The sequence below is a fragment of the Lepisosteus platostomus genome, chromosome 1 (genome assembly GCF_059453375.1).
Source record: "Lepisosteus platostomus isolate fLepPlt1 chromosome 1, fLepPlt1.hap1, whole genome shotgun sequence".
Classification (NCBI taxonomy): Eukaryota; Metazoa; Chordata; class Actinopteri; order Semionotiformes; family Lepisosteidae; genus Lepisosteus; species Lepisosteus platostomus.
Genome location: NC_142611.1, coordinates 49,790,708 through 49,810,142, shown reverse-complemented (window position 1 = coordinate 49,810,142; position 19,435 = coordinate 49,790,708). Strand labels below are relative to the sequence as shown.

The following is a 19,435-nucleotide window of genomic DNA, read 5'->3' as shown; positions in this document are numbered from 1 at the left end:
ACAACACAACATGTAGAAGTGAATTCCAAGCTGAAAAGCAAAGTAATGTTGAGCTGTGGAGCCTTTTTCAGGTGTGTGGAGGAGAGAGGACAAAAAGAGCAGAAACATGAGGGCAGGGAGTGGGGTAAGAAAGTAAAGGTGGGAAGAGGGGCAAAAAGAGATGGAGGTCTGGTTGTAGAAAGCAGCAGCTTGTGAAGGAATGGAGAGTTGATTGTAGAGGGAATGTGAGGATTGAGTGCAATGATCATTTTGACTTTTGTCTTTTCTGGTAAAGAGTCTTTGAATCTGTGTGAATGGAAAGGACACAGCAGTTGTGAGGTAAAAAAAAAGTGTACTGTTGGCTTGGAGAGTTCTTTGAGCCTCATTTCTCAGATTGGTTCATTGAAAAAGCAGGCCAGAATTCTCCTAGTGTTACAGGAAGGCAGAGCACTTTCTGCAAGAAATGCAATAGATGAGATTGCAGGATGGGAAGGATCCTCTTTCGGTGGTCATGAAATGGTCATGTGTACTGTAAATGTGCTGCTGGATATGATCAGAAGCTTCTGTTGCAGGAAAACCTGTCTGTGGACGTCTCGAGAACTGTGGACAAGAAGGCTGTGTAGATTTTATTTGGTCAGGGGTACTGTATGGGATGATTGGTGGGTCTAAAAAGGTTAGATTTGAAGGGTCATTCTGTAGAATGCAGAAACTTTATTTGATTTGACTATTTTATTTTTCATCATGCAGTTAAACCCTACATGCTGATACTCTATACTCTAACCTATAAATCAAATACTGCATGTGTATCAGACGGGACTGTAAAAGGATACTTTATAGCAAAATGAAAAATCCTGTTGTTCAGTCGGGATCCGGTATGCAGTTACACCCCAGGGGAAATATTAAATATAGATTATTTTCAAAAATTCCAAAAATGGGTAAATCAGAAACAGATTCATTTTAAAACATCTCCATCTTTTGAAAGACATATTCTTATTCTATTGTTGCTATAAAGAAAAAGTGCTTAAGCTTAATCAAATGTGGAAAAACACTGTATTTTCCGTAAATGTTTTTTTGATGCAGTATACGTATGTTGCAGTAAATATTCACTCATCATGAGTAAAACTTCTAAGGCGAGCTTCCATCCATAGATTTTAGCTACTTCGTCCTGATAAGGGCCATAGCAACCTAGAGTCTATTCTGGGTGTGCTTTTTGGGGTTTTGTCAATATTAGGGAAAAAAATCTGAAATTAAATTAAATATTTTAACTAACTGAGGTGTGTTACGGCAAAATGTCTTTTGGATTCGAGTGTCCTGAGCTGCCGGTGATATCTCTTTGTGTTGTGCATTAGAAGTTGGCCAGTCTGGCAGGCAGTGCACACAGCACATTAGACATGCTGCAGTGTGCACCAGAAGGGGGCTTTTCACTGCGGCACTGCCATTTCAATAGCTAGTGCTGCACCCCGGCTCAGAAAAACCAATAGGCTGTGTCCTCCCCTTTGAAAGTGTCAAAGTGGATTAATCTAGGCAACAGGTTTGCGTCTCGCACAACCTACTATGTCAAACTACTGATGTGTCAGGTTAAATCCTGTAGATGGTCAGTTTCAGTGGGGATTTTCCTGGATTTACTGTCCTTTCATGCTCACTGAATATTCCTTAATAATCACAGCTGCAAGAGATTTGTCCTAAAAAAATAGTTTCAGTGAAGACAGATTTGTGGAGCTACCACGAGGGAGGTTGTTTACCTGGGGGGGTGAAGAAATCTTTGGGCGTTGTTATTCTCAGATTAGCTGTAAATGTTCGTTTTGAGTAACAGAGCAGAAGTGACACGTTGGTGTCTACATCTGAGGTTCCAGACAGTGGCATTTCAGAATTTCTCTGCTCACAAAATTGGCAGAAATGGTGAATGTTGAGTGAATGTTTTGTCCATTTTTTTCCTGGTCAGTTTAGTGGGCACAGGTTATTTCTCTGTAGTGAGACAGTACATCCTTTCCGTGCTTAATCCCAGTGGTAGTTGACGTTTATCAAAGCCATTCTACAATAGCTATAATGCTGGGCATTTACTGTAGATAGCTCCATAGATTCTGTATCTGCCAGGTGCAGTTCTTCTTGAATATTATAAGGACAGTTAAATTATTTAAAAATCACACTTATGAAAGAGTACAAGCTGTGATAAAGGTTATAATTTTATTATTAATATTATTACTGTTATTATGTGTATTCATAAATTTACCTATGCCTTTTTCTAATACATCCTCAGTATGTACAGTAGATTGTATTTTTGTATACTGTACTGTATATCCAATCTAGAGGACAGCCCTCATTGTACCTGCTGTTGGTTTAATTAAGTTAAAGAGGACAGACTGTAATTTGTGCTGGCAAGACCACACCAGGCTAAAGGTTTTTAATTAAGTCCCTGCGAAAGGGATCTCTTGCTTGAATTATAATCATCATGACCTTTCTGTTCAAGGATGGGTGTAGGATCTGTTCAAATTCAAAGATTGGCTTGTTAGCCTGCCTTTGCAAAGGTCTTTAAACAGAGTTTAATATAAAAATGGCCTGCATCTGTGTTAAATTTAGTAGCATTTCAACTATACTGGATCTGAGTGAAGATGTGTAAGAGGCTACATGAGAGTGAAATGTCACTTTGTTTGTGAAACAAAGGATTTGGCTGCAGAGCTGGTGAGAGGATATTGAGAACAATTACATGTCTTATTGGAGGCTATTAGTTCACATTTAATTGGCACGTACTTCTTGGGTTGTCTTTGTTTTCTAGTTTCATAGAAAAAAAATTGACATAATTGCTGTATTATTTTAAGAATGTGAAGCATGGTCTCATACTAAAAGGCAAAATGGTACTGCCTCCATTCAGTGGTACAGTGCGATAAACATACAGTATCATTATAATATAAAGCAGTGTTGACAGACTGCTTTTTCTACCCGGAGAGACCATGGTGAATTAAGGCCATAAAAACGTTAAGAGCTTTTCCATCTCCACAGAAAACAAAAAATGAAGAGACCAGGTGGCGAAGAAGGGGAACTTTGGGGTCTTTTTTTGTCTTTTTATCTGTGGGGATTTGGGTTATCTAGCAGAAGCCAAAGAAGAAGTAACTTTCAGAGTCTCTGCCTGTCACCCAGTCGCTTGTTGGGCATGATAAAAAAACATTAACCTTCAAGACTTCCATGAACACAATATTGGATGCTGTGATATGTGGTTTCTGGGGGTTTCTATGCCTGCATCATTTAGACACATGGCTCTTCTGTCCAATGTGCCATTCGATATCAAAGAAGTAGGAGTTTATTAATTTTTAATACATTATATTTCTGTACGGTTGATGCAGTATTGGTGGAAGATGTCTTCTGCACTGGTAACAAACTCGTTGTTTTTTGTTTTGTTCAGGTTAGTAGCTTCAGGTGTTATAATGAGCTATGGATGATGAAAATATCGTTCAACAAGCCTATTAAAACAGTCTTTCAGCAGCACCAATGAATGTGAAAAGAAAGCAAAAATTTCAAGCAGAATCAGACATCTTATAAAACTGTCAAAAAATAATTGCTAAAGGTCTTTCTTTTGAGGAAGGGTAACAGATAAGGAATTAGTGTAAGGATTAGACTAGGGATTTAGCCAGAATCATACATTTTATGCAAGTACAGTAAAAGCACAACTCACGACATTAACTCACAACAGCCAAATAAAATGTTATTCTTGTTTATGGATGTTCATGCAGGGTGTATAAAATGTTTCCCAGTGCTTAGTGTTTACTGAGCTGAATTTTAATATGCCTATCACTAAATTAATATATCTTTGTGTGAAAACGTATTACAATATGAAATATTGGTTTTGTTTTTATTTTTAGAGTTTTCTGAATCGGGTACTGCTGTGTAGTAAACAACCTCCACACTGATTGATATGTGAGTTATGCTGTTAGTGCCAAATTCTAGTGAATATCCTAGACATTTGAACAGTTTTGAACCAACATGTTAATTTTGGAAGCAAGCATTGTGAAGTGCTTGTTAGTGTTAGATGTAAATTGCTGTCCATTACCCAGCTAGCTGCCTCAAGCAAGAAGACAGTACAGGGCCCAAACGCGATCTTACCACGGATGCAGTGAATAGGTTGTTTGCTGTCGTTGTGGCATCTGCAGAGTGCTTGTGGACTTCTGCCGTATAAGCAGTTTGCGCCGAAGCAGCCGAGTGGAGTGACTCCTGTGATCTATTCATCTTGTGGTGTTTCTCAGTGCCTAATGTAAAGCATCCGTGAGCAGAAGCTGGGAAATTACCTGTTCAGCAGTGAGTTTCTGCTACTGTATTGATCAGCAGAGAAAAGACAAAATAATTAACATTGAGTTGCCGAACAAGCAGTAAGGCTCTGTTTTGTTCTTCCAAATATTGATTTGGGGAGGCTTAACTATATGTCTTGGTGAATTCCAGTTGGATTGAATGGTGCAGGGGATTCATTTCTGAAAGGGTAGAATATTACTGGATTGATCGGTGCTTTCCCGAGTTATCTGCGTTATGTGACTGTCTCTACTGTAATATTATACAAGTACAGTGAAATAGCTGTAGTGAGTAACGACTTTCCAAGGGCAGGTTAGCATGACAGCATTGGTGCATTTTCATTTCCAATTCCTAAACGACATACAGTACAGGTGTAGCAGGATGGTAGAAGGCAAGTCTAGCTTTTTAAAGAAGTTACAATAAGTGCACTGCTGCTCTACTGACCTTCCTACCCCGTGTGCCAGTTAAGTTTACAGCTGGTCACAGGAAGTCCAAAGTCTGCCCAGTCTGTTACAATTAAGGTAGGCTTGCATGGTGTTTGTTTTGTAGCAGTCATAAATATGTGAGGATAGATGAGTGCAGGAAGTTACAAAGGAGAATGTTCCAAAAGAAGTGCTCTGCTTTATACTGAGAGAAGGGTTTTGCATCGCCATTGAACTTTGTTTCTATCACAGTCGGTAGTTTATCAGTAACTTGCGTGTGATGTAAAGCACTGTGTAAAATCTTTCATTGTTACTGCCGCTGCCATGAACTTTAAAGTGATGCTTTGTAACATTTAGAAAGAAAGTGTTGGAATCAGTGCATTTTTTCTCCCTTTTAAGAAGACAAACTTCTACAGCTCTAATCCAGCTCAGCCCACTTTTTCTCTACTGTGAAAATGGAAACACATTTTTAAAAAGCTACAAACAATAATTTTAAAAGGACAAACTGCATACATGTGCAAAAAAAAACATAAAATACTAATCTGGCCTTGAAAGAGATTTTAGGCCCATATTTACCAAATTGAATTTCTTATCCCTCTAATGGTTTTAATTTTTTTTGTGCAATGTGGCTTTGTGGGATTAATGTACATCGCTGCCATCTGCCAGCCTCCCAACACCTCCCCCTTCCCTTTTCTGTTTTCTTTAACCATATGCTTTGAAAGCTCAAGTTTTTTCTCGATTGCATTCTCCTCTGCCTCCCCTCTCACAGCTATTTTTCGTGTAGCCTCCTTTCTGAAAACAAAAGATCAATTTTGTGTGGCCTAAGCTCCACCCTAAGCCTCTCCCTCTTTCTCTCTCTCTCTCTGTCTCTCTCTTAGGCAGTGACACTTGGGTTTTCTGTGTGCGAGAGTGAAAGAGAGAGAGAGTCTGCTTGAGTGTGTGTGCGCTACTTTAGGGTGAAAAAAAAATTGAAGTGGCCGCCATATGCCAAGGATTTTTGTTAATGTCTTGCTGAAGTGCCGTATTCTTAAGGGGGAAAAGAAGAACACCTAGATGGGAAGCTCTCATTTGCTGAACAAAGGCTTGCCTTTAGGTAAACATTTTCACTTTTATTTTTGCATGGGCCGTGCGAGAAGGTTATATTGGCATGCACACAGTTATCTGTGCGTACATGGTGTTCCTGCTTCCCCCTTCCCCCACCCCCCATCCCCAAAACCTCTCTGTCTCACTCTCGCTCTATCTCCGTGATCTTTCCCTCATGCACAGATACAGGCACATTGATCGGAGCGCCTGCGTTCTTCCGCGTTGCCTTTTGCAGTGTGCTTTGTACAGTGAGGGGGCTCAGACTGGGTCAGGGAAAAGCTGCAGGACCGCGGCTGTGTCGTGCACATTACGTGAATGAAAAGACGTGTACGGGCTTTCACGAAGGATGGAGAAATTGTAGTGTCTTTGCTCTCCTCCAGCCCCCCCCCGCCCCCCCCTGCTTGCTCTGTTTTGACAAGGCAAGATTTGCAAAGCTTTGGCCGTAACGGCAGGTCCCAGCAGACAACATGTTCAATGACTGCGTTTTTTTGGAAGCTGCTTTCTGTTTTAGCAGCGCGCTAGCGGAAAGGTTGTGCTGAGCTGATAGGCTCGGGGGGATGTGTGCCTCAATTCCTTGTGTGGTCTTAACAAGTATTTCTAATGCAACAGCTAGCGCATTGAACTGTAAGAGTTCTGTGGATTACAATGTGTGAATGTGGTTCGTGTTCACTGGCCTGAACTTGTTCAGATTTTCATCGCTGCGAAATGCTGATTCTAGAACAGTCTTCATATCAGGACGTTGGTAGGGTGGGCACATGTTGTTATGATAACAGTTTATGGCTTGTTTTCTCCATTGTTGCAAAAGAGCTGGTGTTTCAGAATTGTTTTGTCATTTTGTTTCATCTTGGTTTCATGCTGTCTAATATGTAGCTGTCTCCTTCTGATACTTCTACAGCTCATAGGGGATGTAGGACCTCTAGATCTTCCTACCACTGTTTCACTTTTAATAACTTACACATTGCACTCAAGTAATTACAATTTACGAGACCAAATCTCTGATTTAATGCGATTCTAGACAGTAGTCGTTTTGAATAAACACACAGCGTATTGTGCAGTTAAAGTACAGGGGTTGTTTCTTTAGTGTATTCAATGGTAGCATCAAAATTACTGTCACAAATCCAAAACTGTAATCCACTATCGGAATTAAAAAAGTTACTATTATTGTTGGGTGCATCTTTTCATAAACGTATGAAGTAAACATGTAAGGTGAGACACCCTGCCAGTGCAGTACATTTCTAAAAGCTATGAAGAAATCGCTTAACCTTTCTGTATAATGTATTACCCCTACATACCTGGGAAAATCCCACTGGCCTTCTGTGGCTAAAGAATGATCAGCAATCCATTTTCTGCGCTTTGCTGTTCATGTCACCTTTTTTTCAGAATATTCTATTGGGTCGTCAATTACTATGTTAATTTGGTGTACCACTGTGCACTGTGTGTCTTTCAGTATTCCTACTTGACAGTTTTTACACCAGTGTGATTAAGAGATAACTACATTTTTTAATACAAAGAGAGGGTGCTAAGTGCTTCATCTGGTAAAAAAAAATCCCTGCCTGGCATCCTGGATGAAAGAAAGCAATTATTGCGTATTCTAAATTGCATAGTAAGGATAAATACAGTACTCATTAATGTGTATGTGTGCATATAGTGTGCAAATTGATTTGCCCCTCCCCGTTGCTTCGGTAGTTACGATTTGTTATGCACTTGAAAAGAAACCAATATAACAGAAAATCCCATAAAATGGCAAAGCATTGATAGTTATTTTTCTAGGTTATCAAACAGTATAACTACTACTGTGTGCTACAAGAGGTAGGTGTCCATCTCGTTGTTCTTTCTGGGAAGAAGATGTTTAAGAAGAATACAAAGTAGGACAACAGACCTCTCAGACCTCTCACAATTCTGGAAGGTGTGCTGTTTAATTTTGAATTAAACTCATATGAGAATTGGAGAAAAAAAATAATTCCTATAGAACATAAATAACATGCTACAGCGCTCTTTCACCAGTCTTGTGTGCTTTTAGTGGTTTTTATATACATATACCTATATGTATATCCACACTCAAAAATGCCTAAAGGTAAAAAGAAAGAAAAAAATGCTTTGTATTGGAAAATGTCTTCCTCTAAATCTTTACCTGACTAAATATAGTATTTGTTTTTGCCTGTATTTGTTTTGGTGAAATGTAACTTTTCTCAGTAAGGTTTATAAAGGTCTGCTACTTAATTCTGACATCGTACGAGTACTGCCATATTGCAGAAGGAAGCATCCCTCTTTTTCTGGGACAGCTAGGGGTATTGACAATGTAGGTAGTTTTTGTTTTTCTGTGGGACAAATGTATTTTTTAAAAACATTTTAAGACCTCTGCTGTCAAACTTGCCATCACCTTTCCAATGAAAACAGCACAGTTCAGAGACTGAAGGATGACACCATGAGACAGGACGAATGCTTGTCTTCACACTGCTGCTGTGTCACTGAAGCGTTTTGAAGGAAAATCAGGTTAAAAAGTAGTGCTCAAATTCTTAATTGGGGTGTAAGCAATTTTAAGCAGCTAATGATGATCTAATCCCTCAGACTGATTGCAGCGGTCAGGCTGAAAGTGTGGTACAGGCTGTATTGTTTTTTTATTAAATGTTTATTTCTCAGGTTAATCCTGCCTAAAGGTTCCAAGAAGCTGTGACAACACTTTGTGTTCTTATGGGGCATAGACGCATTGACATATTAGTTTTACAGCTCATTTGGGGTAGACCTCACATTCATTGAGATTTCAGTCCGTTATTGTGCTGTAAAGGGTCATCTCTATCACGTATCATTGCACAAAAAAAATATGTTCTTGCATGCTGAGCTTAGGAAGGTAGGACATTTCACAGGTGCCACAGAGAGTGGCTCATCGGGGAAGGCGTTATCCTGGTGTCTAGGTGTGTAGTGATTAAAGACAATGTAATTCCCCATCTGGATAAGACGCCAGTCCATCACCCCGGGAATGCTGTCCTCCATTTACACATCAGGGTGGACTGGAGCAAGTAGGGTAACAAACCTTACTCAAGGAACAACAGCTGCGTTTACAGCAGGGAGTCGAACCCACAGCCCACCCCTTATTACCCACTACTCAATGGTACCCCCAATTTAGTAAGGTAGAAAGACATAAAAGCTGCTCATGATATATGAACTTAAAATAATAATAAGAAGAAATGACAAAAATAATAATAATAATAATAATAATAATAATAATAATAATAATAATAATATTTATTACCATGACAATATTAAAGTGGTTATTTGAAAGGAAACACTTTTAAATGATTTATGCAGGCATTTAACATTGTGCTGTGACTTTAAACTCCCTAAAGTTTTACAGCAGTTTATGAAGCAGAAAAACAGAAAATAACTTTTGAAAATAAATTTTCAAAATAAAATCCAATACTTTCTCAGCTATAAGACCGTCTTAAAACAGTTTTTCATGAGGACAGTTGGAATCACTGCTATTTCAATTAAATATGGAGAGAACGTTCTTTTAATTCAGTACTTGCATTTTGAGTAAAATGTCAGATTTCCCTTGAAATGAGTCAAATGCTTTTTTGTTCCATTCCCGTGTGCTTTCTATATTGTGCTTTGCTTAAGAGGGACCACAAACAGGAATATTCAAGCACGTATTTCTAGCTCTCTTTGACATGTACAATTTAGAACACGCTCATTTTAAATGTAATTGTTTAGTGCACTACCTTTGTTCTAGGATGAATTCTGTGATATGATCTTAATTGTAAAGAATGCCAGGTGACTGACTGCTAAAAAACTGTCATACAGTAGTTGCACTTGAAATATGTTCTGTGATTTTTTGCTGAGGGTGATGTGACAGACCTGTTGTGCAGTCACAGGAAGAGCTGCCAGAGGGTGTTTGAACACTATTTTCATGAAGTGGAAAAGAATACAACTGTGGCACAAAAGAAAATATGTACAGTACTTCTGTCAGTGTTTCCCTAGCAACCACATGTAAGTGTTGTTGGGGTATGAGACGAGTAACATAGTGCAGTGAAAAGTAAAGCTAATTAATGTTTGATTTATTTATTTTTAATTACAGTGCTCTTCCTAGCTCCCTTTCTTTGTAATTTGCTTCAGGGTGATTAGAAAAAGTTAACTTGTTTAATTGGAGTTGGCTAGCATTCCCTCAAAATGCATAGTAGTCGCTGACCCTTTTTGTTAGTTTTGTTGTGATTTTACAAGTAGTCTTTGTGGTATAATTACTTTATGGATCCTTAGTGTTATTTTGGAGCTGTACATAGTTTGTTCTCTATACTCTCACACTAAAGACTTTTACTTTATAGCTGCCTTCTCTTTCTTTTCTGCCTATCGAGCCACACTTTGAAGAAAAGTGAAGTTAGGAAATGAGCATGTGTCACAAGGCCTGATAAATGTTTGGTGTGATGATGATAATGCAAATTTTATATAGGATATGTGTTTAAATTGCACTGCAGCATATGCTTCAGGTTTGCTTTTCACATTTGCTTTAGCATATCTGAGCAACACTTTATCGATGTACTTGTAACCAAACATCAAGACCACATTTCCCAGCAGCCTAGATGCACAACCGTGAAATCTGTCCCATCTGTTTCAGTGAAGACGCACGCCACATCTCTGCCAGGGCCTGTGCAGAATGAAAGTTTATTCAAGAAAGCATTTAAATGACTATGTAGCAGTGGTCTTTCTTGCAGCAGGGTTTTGTGAGCTTCACAGGGGAGGTAGACTGTCAGATACTGGAGCAGTACTTTTCAAAAATAGTCCATGGTATTTTAGTACCAGACCTGAATATTTTTGTAATGCTGAGCTTTCAGCGCAAAGTAAAACATCCCTCCAGTACGTCTTACCTGCACGGTCTGATCAGGTGAGAGTTTAATATGGCTATTTTTTGGACTGATGTGTGTGTCTAATATCTTGTAATAGTTAAGATCTGGAGCTGTCAAGTTGACTTGTAGTTAGTTTTAAGAAGCACATCTTTAATAAGGTGAATCCCATTAAACTCAGGTGTTTGAAAGAGGAAACAAATTGAGGGAAAGCTCCCAGAGAAATGTAAAAGGTAAACATGGCTGTCATTTGGTCTCTGCTTCGGTGGGGGTTTGTCTTTCCTTCACTCCAAAATTCCAAATTAAGATCAATTGAGTTCCTCTCAATATCAGGTGGGGCTAATGGTACCTGTGAAACTGCCACTACAGCGTTTTAATTAATGTTACGTCCTAATCTCACAAAGCTTTCGTAAAACAGAAATGAGATGTGGGAAGATTACCGGCAGAATTAGCTTTCTGTGTATTGTTTTCAATTAGAAAAGAACATAATGGAATTAAATGACAGGATGTGGCATTTCCATCTGCTGACTAAACTAAGATATGTCCTGGAGGCAGAGTGTTATGATAACGTCTCTGTATTTCATTTCTAGACAAATGTGGAGAGGAAATTATTGTAATATATATTTTCAAGTAGAGACAAAAATACAAAAGTTTCTACTTTTGTAGAAAAAACTTTGTAGAAAACGTTGTATTTTAACTTTGTGAAATGCAATTTAAGCCCTGAATCTGTTCCCACTGTAGCCGTTTATTTTTGAAGTGTACAATACTGATGATAATGTAGAGAAGATTACAGATTATGGTGGATTTGGAGATTATATGCATTAAACCATCCGCCTTCAGATAATCTCGTGTTATATGAATACTCCAAGCCTCTACTGCTAGTATAAATGGGAAATTATTACACTGGAAAGTGGGAAGCCAGATTTAGAATTTAAAGAAAATGTATTTAATATAATCATTTCATTATCCTTTCGGTGTTGTACTTTGTGGAGCTCTACAGATTTTAATATAGGTAATTAAACTGTGTTGTATGTAGCAAAAAATAAAGTTTGCCAACGGAACCTAATTTTAGTGCCATACATAATTAAGTTGTATACCATCTGTGTGGCTGAAGATATATTCTTGTGTTTGCTATAATTTAGTTGTGGAATGAGAACCTGCACTGAACAGCAGAAGAAAACAGTATCTATTTTGCAGCAATTCCTAGCCAACTCGCCAAATCTTACAAAACCCATTTGCCCCTTTCTGTCTGTCTACTAGTGTATAACATTGTTTTATTTTTTGTGGTTAGAATTAGCAGAGACGGATCTTAATTAGTAGGGTATGGCTGTATGCTTATTTGAGTGGATGATTATTTTGTTAATTTATTTTTAAATAAAACTTACATTTACAACTACAGCGGGGCTTTTTTTACTGGAGAAGTGCTTCAGTTACGAGTTTCAGTTACGAGTCCTGTGCCTTAACCTATACTCCATAATGGTTTATGTACAGTATGTTTTAAAACAGACCACCTTGACGTCACTCTCATAGCTGGTACCTCCTATCGGTTATGTGATTTTCTAATATTCAAACCTAATTCACTCCCAGGCTCACACACACACACACAGCCTCTCCAGGGTGAAAAAACCTCTCATGGGGAATTCATGAGGGTTGTTCATCAGACCTGGAAACAGTATTCCTTTAGCTAATTGCATAAAAATAATCCCTTCATGTGAGGGAAAGGAAAGAGGGGGAAAAAATTCTAGGCACCAGTGGAAGACTGCCTTTTGCCTTTCCAAAAGCATTGTGTTTGGATAAGGAACTGCAGCCTATAACACCTGATACTAATTGACCTGGCCACCTAAACAAAGCCTGCTTTAAAGAAAAAGGGATAGGCATATTGGGCTCTGAACTCAGTCAGATTAATGACTGTGGTAGTTGCTTTTGGCCATGTTTCTGCTCAGGGGACAGGCCTGGTCACCTAGCTGGAATTGCGTTGTTTGAGTTGCATGGCTGTAAAGATTAACAGACAAACCCCCCCCCCCTCCTCAACGTTTCCACCTCCCACCAAGAAACACTCTTTCACAGGGCAAGGAAGGAGCTAACCTCTGTGCAGCTTGATTTATAGTGCAATTTACTAAAAGAGCACAGTGTATGGATTATTTACTGTTAATTTATTACTTAAACTCGCATTGCTGTGCTCTGTTGTCATGGGGACAGAAACATAGTTTGCAATTGCACTGTGTTTAAAAGGTCACTGCATATTGCTGTTAATTTTCACATTATAGCAGTTTGGCTTGCAGGAGTCATTTAGCATTTTTAATACCACATATTTGTGCAGTCCTTTGGGTCAACAAAGACTTCGCTGTGAAGCTTTACTTTCTTTACTTGTTTTTTGATATGGCTTTATCAGCCAAAGAGCTGGACTATATTATTTTTTGGTTGCATTTTCTGTGCAGTACAGCATATGTTTGTTACCATGTTGTGCATATGGAGTCTTTTCAGAACTGGAGCTGACAGAATCCCCTCGGATATCTAGAAACTCAAAATAGTTATGAATAAGTTGTGATACTGGAATTTGAAGTATATTGTTTTTCACATTATGTGGGTATGTTTCGCACATTTCATGTGAATTATTTCCAGATTTCGTTAGTGGTTTGCATTTTTGGTTTACGATGCATCATTTAGAGTGAGCTGTGTTACTTCTAAGAGAGGAGATAGGGATCATTTTTTGTGCTTAGTGTTTTAGAACAAAAATGGGTTTAGCAGTATGTTTAATCAAGAGTTTTTGGCTTATGCAGCAATAAATATTTTTAAAACAATCTTCTAGAAATCTTACAAAAGAACAAATAATCTGCACTCAAAAAAAAATTGTAATTTATACTCCTTAAATTATGTGAATTTTACAAATTCACCTCAACAGATAAACAGTATGTGTGACTTCCAGCTGTGGATGTGCATGAATGTGGGTATTCTGACTGACTTGGATGGATGGTACTTTTTGCTGACTTAAAGAGGGGGATGTCAGGGTGGAGTGACAGTTTTAGCCTAAAATATGATTCCACATCATGTTTCATTTATCCAAAGATGACAGGTGTGGAGCCACTGACTAGACAGTAAACAGGGTTTGTCTGGTTTGGGGTGTGTGATCTCAGAGTAAGTGCTACAGAAAAACAAAATTAAGCACAAATGAATAAAATAACATTGGAGATTAAACATTAAATTCTTCCAGATCACAAAAATTAAATTAGATTCAGGCAAAGCAGTTATCAGTCCTGCTGTTTCTACTTGATGTCTGCAAGTTAGTCACTGAACAAAACTTTGATATGTATTTAAAGAAACAGTAACAGCAAACTCATGTTGTCACATTGGGCTTCCTGGGGTGTTGGATGTACTGGAGTATAGCATTTGGGTATCTTTGAATAGCAAAATTAAACTTTTCAGGAAAATGTGAAAGCACTTTAACAAGTAAACTACTAACAGCAACATTTCGGTTATTTTTTTAAATCAGAATACTTTAAGCCAGTTGAAGGATCCTTGCAGTTAATGCAGTAGTCTTGAGAAAATGGTACCAGAAATAATTGCTTGTATTTTAAAGAATAATTTGTAGTACCTTTGATGGTGCAATGACAATTTAAAACATATGGGAATACTGGCAAAATATTGTAACGGACACATTGAGAAGTGTAAAATAGACATATATTGATGTGGTTTTTGTTCCTATGTTGACAGTCAGGGACAGTTAAGTAGCTCCTTTAACCTTTCAAGTCAGGTTGAAGCAGAAAGACTGTGTCCCTGGGTGGGTTTACAGATTTACTGGCCCCAGAAGAGCTTCTCTTTGGCTGGTGTAGATTACAGGACATATCAGCACAGACAGAATGAGCTTGTGTCTGGCATGAGTTATTATTCTGGCTATGGGGTAATCGGTCAGCAGGGTTCACAGAAGGAGGAAAGAGAGTTCACAAGGAAAGAATGCCTCTGCTGTTTTTTTAAAGGCGTTTGCATGCAAACAAAAAGCACAATCTTCCTTCGGATTTCTTTAAAGTCAGTCTTATCACTAAACACACTAAAAACAGGCTACTGTTGATTTTTTTTCTTATCATTTTTTCTTAATGATGGCAAAGTACCACACGAAAATTTGGGATGAATATTTATCTATATCTGTGGGCACTGAAAGGCTCAGTTTTTATAATCAGTGATGTGAGTAGTAGTAATAAAACAGATAAATAAGTCATTGAAGAGTGGTTAAGTACCTGATATTCTACATACAATTAAAAAAATCAAAGACATTCACAAATTGAAAAGTACAGCTGCAGTCTTTCCTTTATGCCTTAGAAATTACTGTCCGTATTGCTTTGTGCTATCTGGGTTGTTATTACTTCAGTGGGGGACCGGCTTTATGAGTAATTTGATTACTTGTAACACAATCCCCTAAATAGCCTGCTGGTTGAACTCACTGGCCTCCTGTAGAAAACGGTAAGTTTTGACTGGCCCTCTTACAATACTTTGTCACTTTTTAAGCTTCCTGTTTTGTGTTCATGAATTGTAGAGAAAATAAAAATATTTTCAAAGGTCTGATATCAAATTCTTCCCCACTCAAGAGGCTCTATAAATGTTCCTGTAGACCAGTGTGCAGTAGCCTGAGAGTCAAATAAATCATTTTTCCACTTAACGTGGGTTCTGAAGGTTTAAAAATGTGGATATACCAGCAGATTTCAGTATTACTGATTGCATGACAACCTTTGTTCAGGCTGTATTATATTTCACAGACAACTTTGTTGCTGATTAAACAAAGTAAATTTAGTACATATTAACAACATTGGGATTTTAAATAAGCAGTTCTTACTGTAGTTGGAAGAGGGTGTTTGAGTCGTTACCTCAATTTTTGAAACCCTTATTTCCACATGTGCTGATTTGCAGAGAGCATCGTTATTCTTTGAATGAACTTTAAAATGGATCATGTCATCAGCGTTAGAAACTTGTCTGAATATGAGACCACTTTGTGGATTTAATTACATTCATGAATATTGTGCTTCTGTGCTTCAAAGCCTGCTTTTACCGGAAATAGCAGGGTGTTATTTGTGTAAAATTACAGTGTATTTTTTTCCTAGTTTTATTTATCAGTTTAACGCAGCTTTCTGAGATGTGTGATTTGTAGCGTGTACAATACGGGTTGATTACATGCTGTCTGCAGCATTCCTGCAATTGAATATCCTTGAAATAATCACTGGTCTTTATCTCTGTCATATAAAAAACATCATAACACTGCTGTAGTAATTATATTTTAACTGATAATAAGGGCTGTAGGACTCCACTACAGAGCCTTCGCTTGTCTTGTCTTAAAGTAATTGACTTATCTGGAATTCAGTGGAATATCATAACAGCACATAACTGACTTGTGTTGCTAATGAAACTGACTTTGATCCAGATAAATGCAATGTTTCAAAGAGTGAAAATGTAGACAAATTATTCTTACCTGCACACCATTGACATTTTGTCTAGAGGTTTCTGCACAGTGCCTGCTTAATGAACACATTTGTGGACTCTATAATTAATGGAAATTTATCAGTATTCTAACTGCTTGAACTAGATAGGTTTTGCGTCTTGTTTTAGTTATTCAACAAGTAAGAAGTACATTTTTAAGTCACTTAGCTATAACTTTATTTCTTTTTAATTAACAGAAATCTTGTTAACTTTAATTGCCCAAATGTGATACAATAATAGAAGTACAGCTGTGACATCTGTAAATACATTTTGAGCAGAAAGTTTCATTATGATGAGCCTTTCCATTTATATCAGAAATAACATCAAGCTTTCCAAGGTCAAAGGTTTCCAGAACATTTTAAAACAATGTCTCCACTAATTGAACTAAAGTTTATCTCCTGAAATTCTATATATGTCTATTGATGCCATCATTATGTCGTATAAATGAACATAAGGAAGGTTTCAAACTAGATTGAGCCCGTTTCAGCCCGTCTGTCTTATTTGGCTGACCCAGTTGAACCTAGGATATCATCCAGTCATTTCTTGACAAAAATTACAACCAAGCCTGAGTAGATTGTTCCGTGCTCACAATTTGTATTAATACAAAAGGCATTCCTCAAAATCCTGGGTAGGATCCTTAACAGACAAAGTATTATTCTCATCCATCCCAAGTACTAAAAGTGGGTAGGTGTAGCCTACTGTCCATAACCATTGTTCATTGAGGTTTTCTGTCCTGTTACAAAACAGATTCTGTTTTTCTTAGCTTGGAAGATCTGGAGAGAACAGGCTCCTAAGATGATGCTGCCATATTCAAAAATACCACAGACAATAAAACTAAGCCCTGCTGATGTATAAATGGTTGCTGGGATTAAGTCATTACATTTTCTTGAAATACCATTTATGTTCTTGTCACTTTGGTGGAACTAGTTTTCTTTGGAAAAAATTGTTCTGTACTGTTTGTAATATATATAATATTGTTTGGAGTCCTTGAAGCTCACTTTAAACTGTTTTTCTTTAGAACTGTAATTACATTGACTATTCACTCAGAATACAGACACTTTGACTACTACTGTATATTTCTGCTTTTTTGGTGGGTGCATTTCTGTATTTTACGAGACACAAATAATAAAAACAACATTAGGTTTTAATAGACTATAAAAGAAACAGCTGTAAATGTAAAATTGTATTAGTTTTAGGTGATATAGTGCAGGAGTGAATAGTGGCCGTGGATTAATGGATGAAACACAAAAATTGCAGTGCTTCATTTAATTGATAATTCTGCAATATTTTCTGTCCGTGAAGCTTCTTCATTCATAAAGTTGACCTGGTTTGGTACCTTAATGAAATATAGGAAAATCTGTTCAACAACAGGGAAAAACAAAGGACAATCACTGAACATAAGCTTGTACAGTAATGGTATTCCCTGAACAACAGAACAAGTTTCTGTTTCCAGTCTGCTCATTGGTGGAGTCTCCTGTGTTTTCTGGGAGAATGGCTTACGTACAGAAGTTACAGTATGTGGACAGGCAACACTGGAGAATACAGCTGAGGTCAAGTTCAGGTCAGCACAGATTAAATCTGCAGATGCGTGGGAGTGGGTTGGGCAAGTGACAGAAGATGCCAAAGTGGGCAAAACTGAAGGATTCTTTAACACTGTAGAGCTTGTATTTGACTACATATTCTGTTCTGTATTCACAATGGGCTTTTTTAGTAAGCCACTCTTATGTCATCTTCTCAATATTAATCTTACAGCTTGAATGCACTGAAACAGCCTTGTATCAAATAGAATTCTATTTTTAAAACAAGGTTTCAGACACAGTTCAAACGTTATGTGAAGTGTGGCTTTTATGGTACTGTACATTCAAGCCACATAAATCCTTGATACCTGCTTGTAGGTAGACAGAGTTGGCAAACACTGACAGAAACCTACACCTAAAACCTAATGTGCTTATACAGAATTCTCAAAGCCACTGACAGAGTCAATGCAGCCATATCACCCTGCGACTCACAACTGGCAACCCACTGAAGCTAAGCAGGTGTGAGCCTGGTCAGTACCTGGATGAGAGACCTCCTGGGAAAAAACTAAGGTTGCTGCTGGAAGAGGTGTTAGTGGGGCCAGCAGGGGGTGCTCACCCTGTGGCCCATGTGGGTCCTAATGCACCAATGTAGTGACAGGAACACTATACTGTAAAAAGGGGCCATCCTTCGGATGAGACGTTAAACCGAGGTCCTGACTCTCTGTGGTCATTAAAAATCCCAGGGCGTTTCTCGAAAAGAGTAGGGGTGTAACCCCGGCGTCCTGGCCAAATTTCCCATTGGCCCTTATCAATCATGGCCTCCTAATAATCCCCCTCTATGAATTGGCTTCATAACTCTGTTCTCCTCCCCACTGATAGCTGATGTGTGGTGAGCGTTCTGGCGCACTATGGCTGCCGTCGCATCATCCAGGTGGGGCTGCACATTGGTGGTGGTGAAGGGGAGTCCCCATTACCTGTAAAGCGCTTTGAGTGAAGTGTCCAGAAAGTGTATAAGTGTAAGCAATTATTATTATTATTATTATTATTATTATTATTATTATTAAACCAGTGGACTTCAGAATCACACAGGTTTGTGTGAGACACAAACCAAGAAATAGGAAATCCATTTAAAAAGAGAATGGGAGGAACTTTTTTATATCATTTTTTCGACACTGTTTTAAAACCAATGAATGAACCAAGCCTTTTTGAGGGGGGGGTATGACATTCTGCTCATCCTAGTAATTCTGAATTTCATCTCTGACAGTCTGCTAATCCAGACCCACAAATCCAGTCCCAGCTTGCAGCCCATTCTTTATTTCTACAGCATTGTAGAAAAGGTGCTCTTCCAAGTGACGAGCCATTGCAGTCAGCCTCGTGGTTCAGCGTCAGCTGAGGATCAGAATCTGGCCATTACAGTTTAAAACTTCCTCGTAACTTTTGCCTTGGCGAGATGTGTGTGTTGCGTTAATTTTGTGTTTTAACTTTTTTTACACCTATTTTACCATGATTACCTTTGCCTTATATTTTTCTTCTGTTTTTCCTTTTCTTTGTGATGTAATGTTTCATTTGTGAGCACTTGCTCCGTGTGGTGTACCTGTGGAAACAAGTACAAGAAGGATTTGTAGCTTTATTACTAAATCACCCTAAATCACCACACAAGCCTAATGATATAGGGAACAAAAGGGAAGAACTGCTTGATTTATCTTTCATTAAATATCATTATGTCGCTGAATACAAGGTAATTGGTTTAACCTTCTTAAACTATATAGCCTTTGTTAATGAGGCCACATTACCCATTTTATTTTACCAAATAGCATAGAACTATTTCCAAAATTCCAAAACATTTTATACTCGCCATACAGAT

General features: G+C 38.1%; 1 protein-coding gene across 5 annotated transcripts in view; it reads left to right on the top strand.

The window, feature by feature from the left end:
• ctbp1 (C-terminal binding protein 1) overlaps nucleotides 1–19,435 on the top strand; it is a 226,055-nt gene that overhangs the window by 161,622 nt on the left and 44,998 nt on the right. Inside the window, exon 1 of one of the 5 annotated variants that reach the window (XM_088630935.1) lies at nucleotides 5,563–5,769. The exons of the other annotated variants lie outside the window; for them this stretch is intronic. Within the exon in view, the coding sequence (XP_088487061.1) occupies nucleotides 5,730–5,769 (40 nt within the window). The 5' untranslated portion in view covers nucleotides 5,563–5,729. Of the gene's footprint in view, nucleotides 1–5,562; nucleotides 5,770–19,435 lie in introns of those variants that run through there. 5 annotated transcript variants of the gene reach the window in all.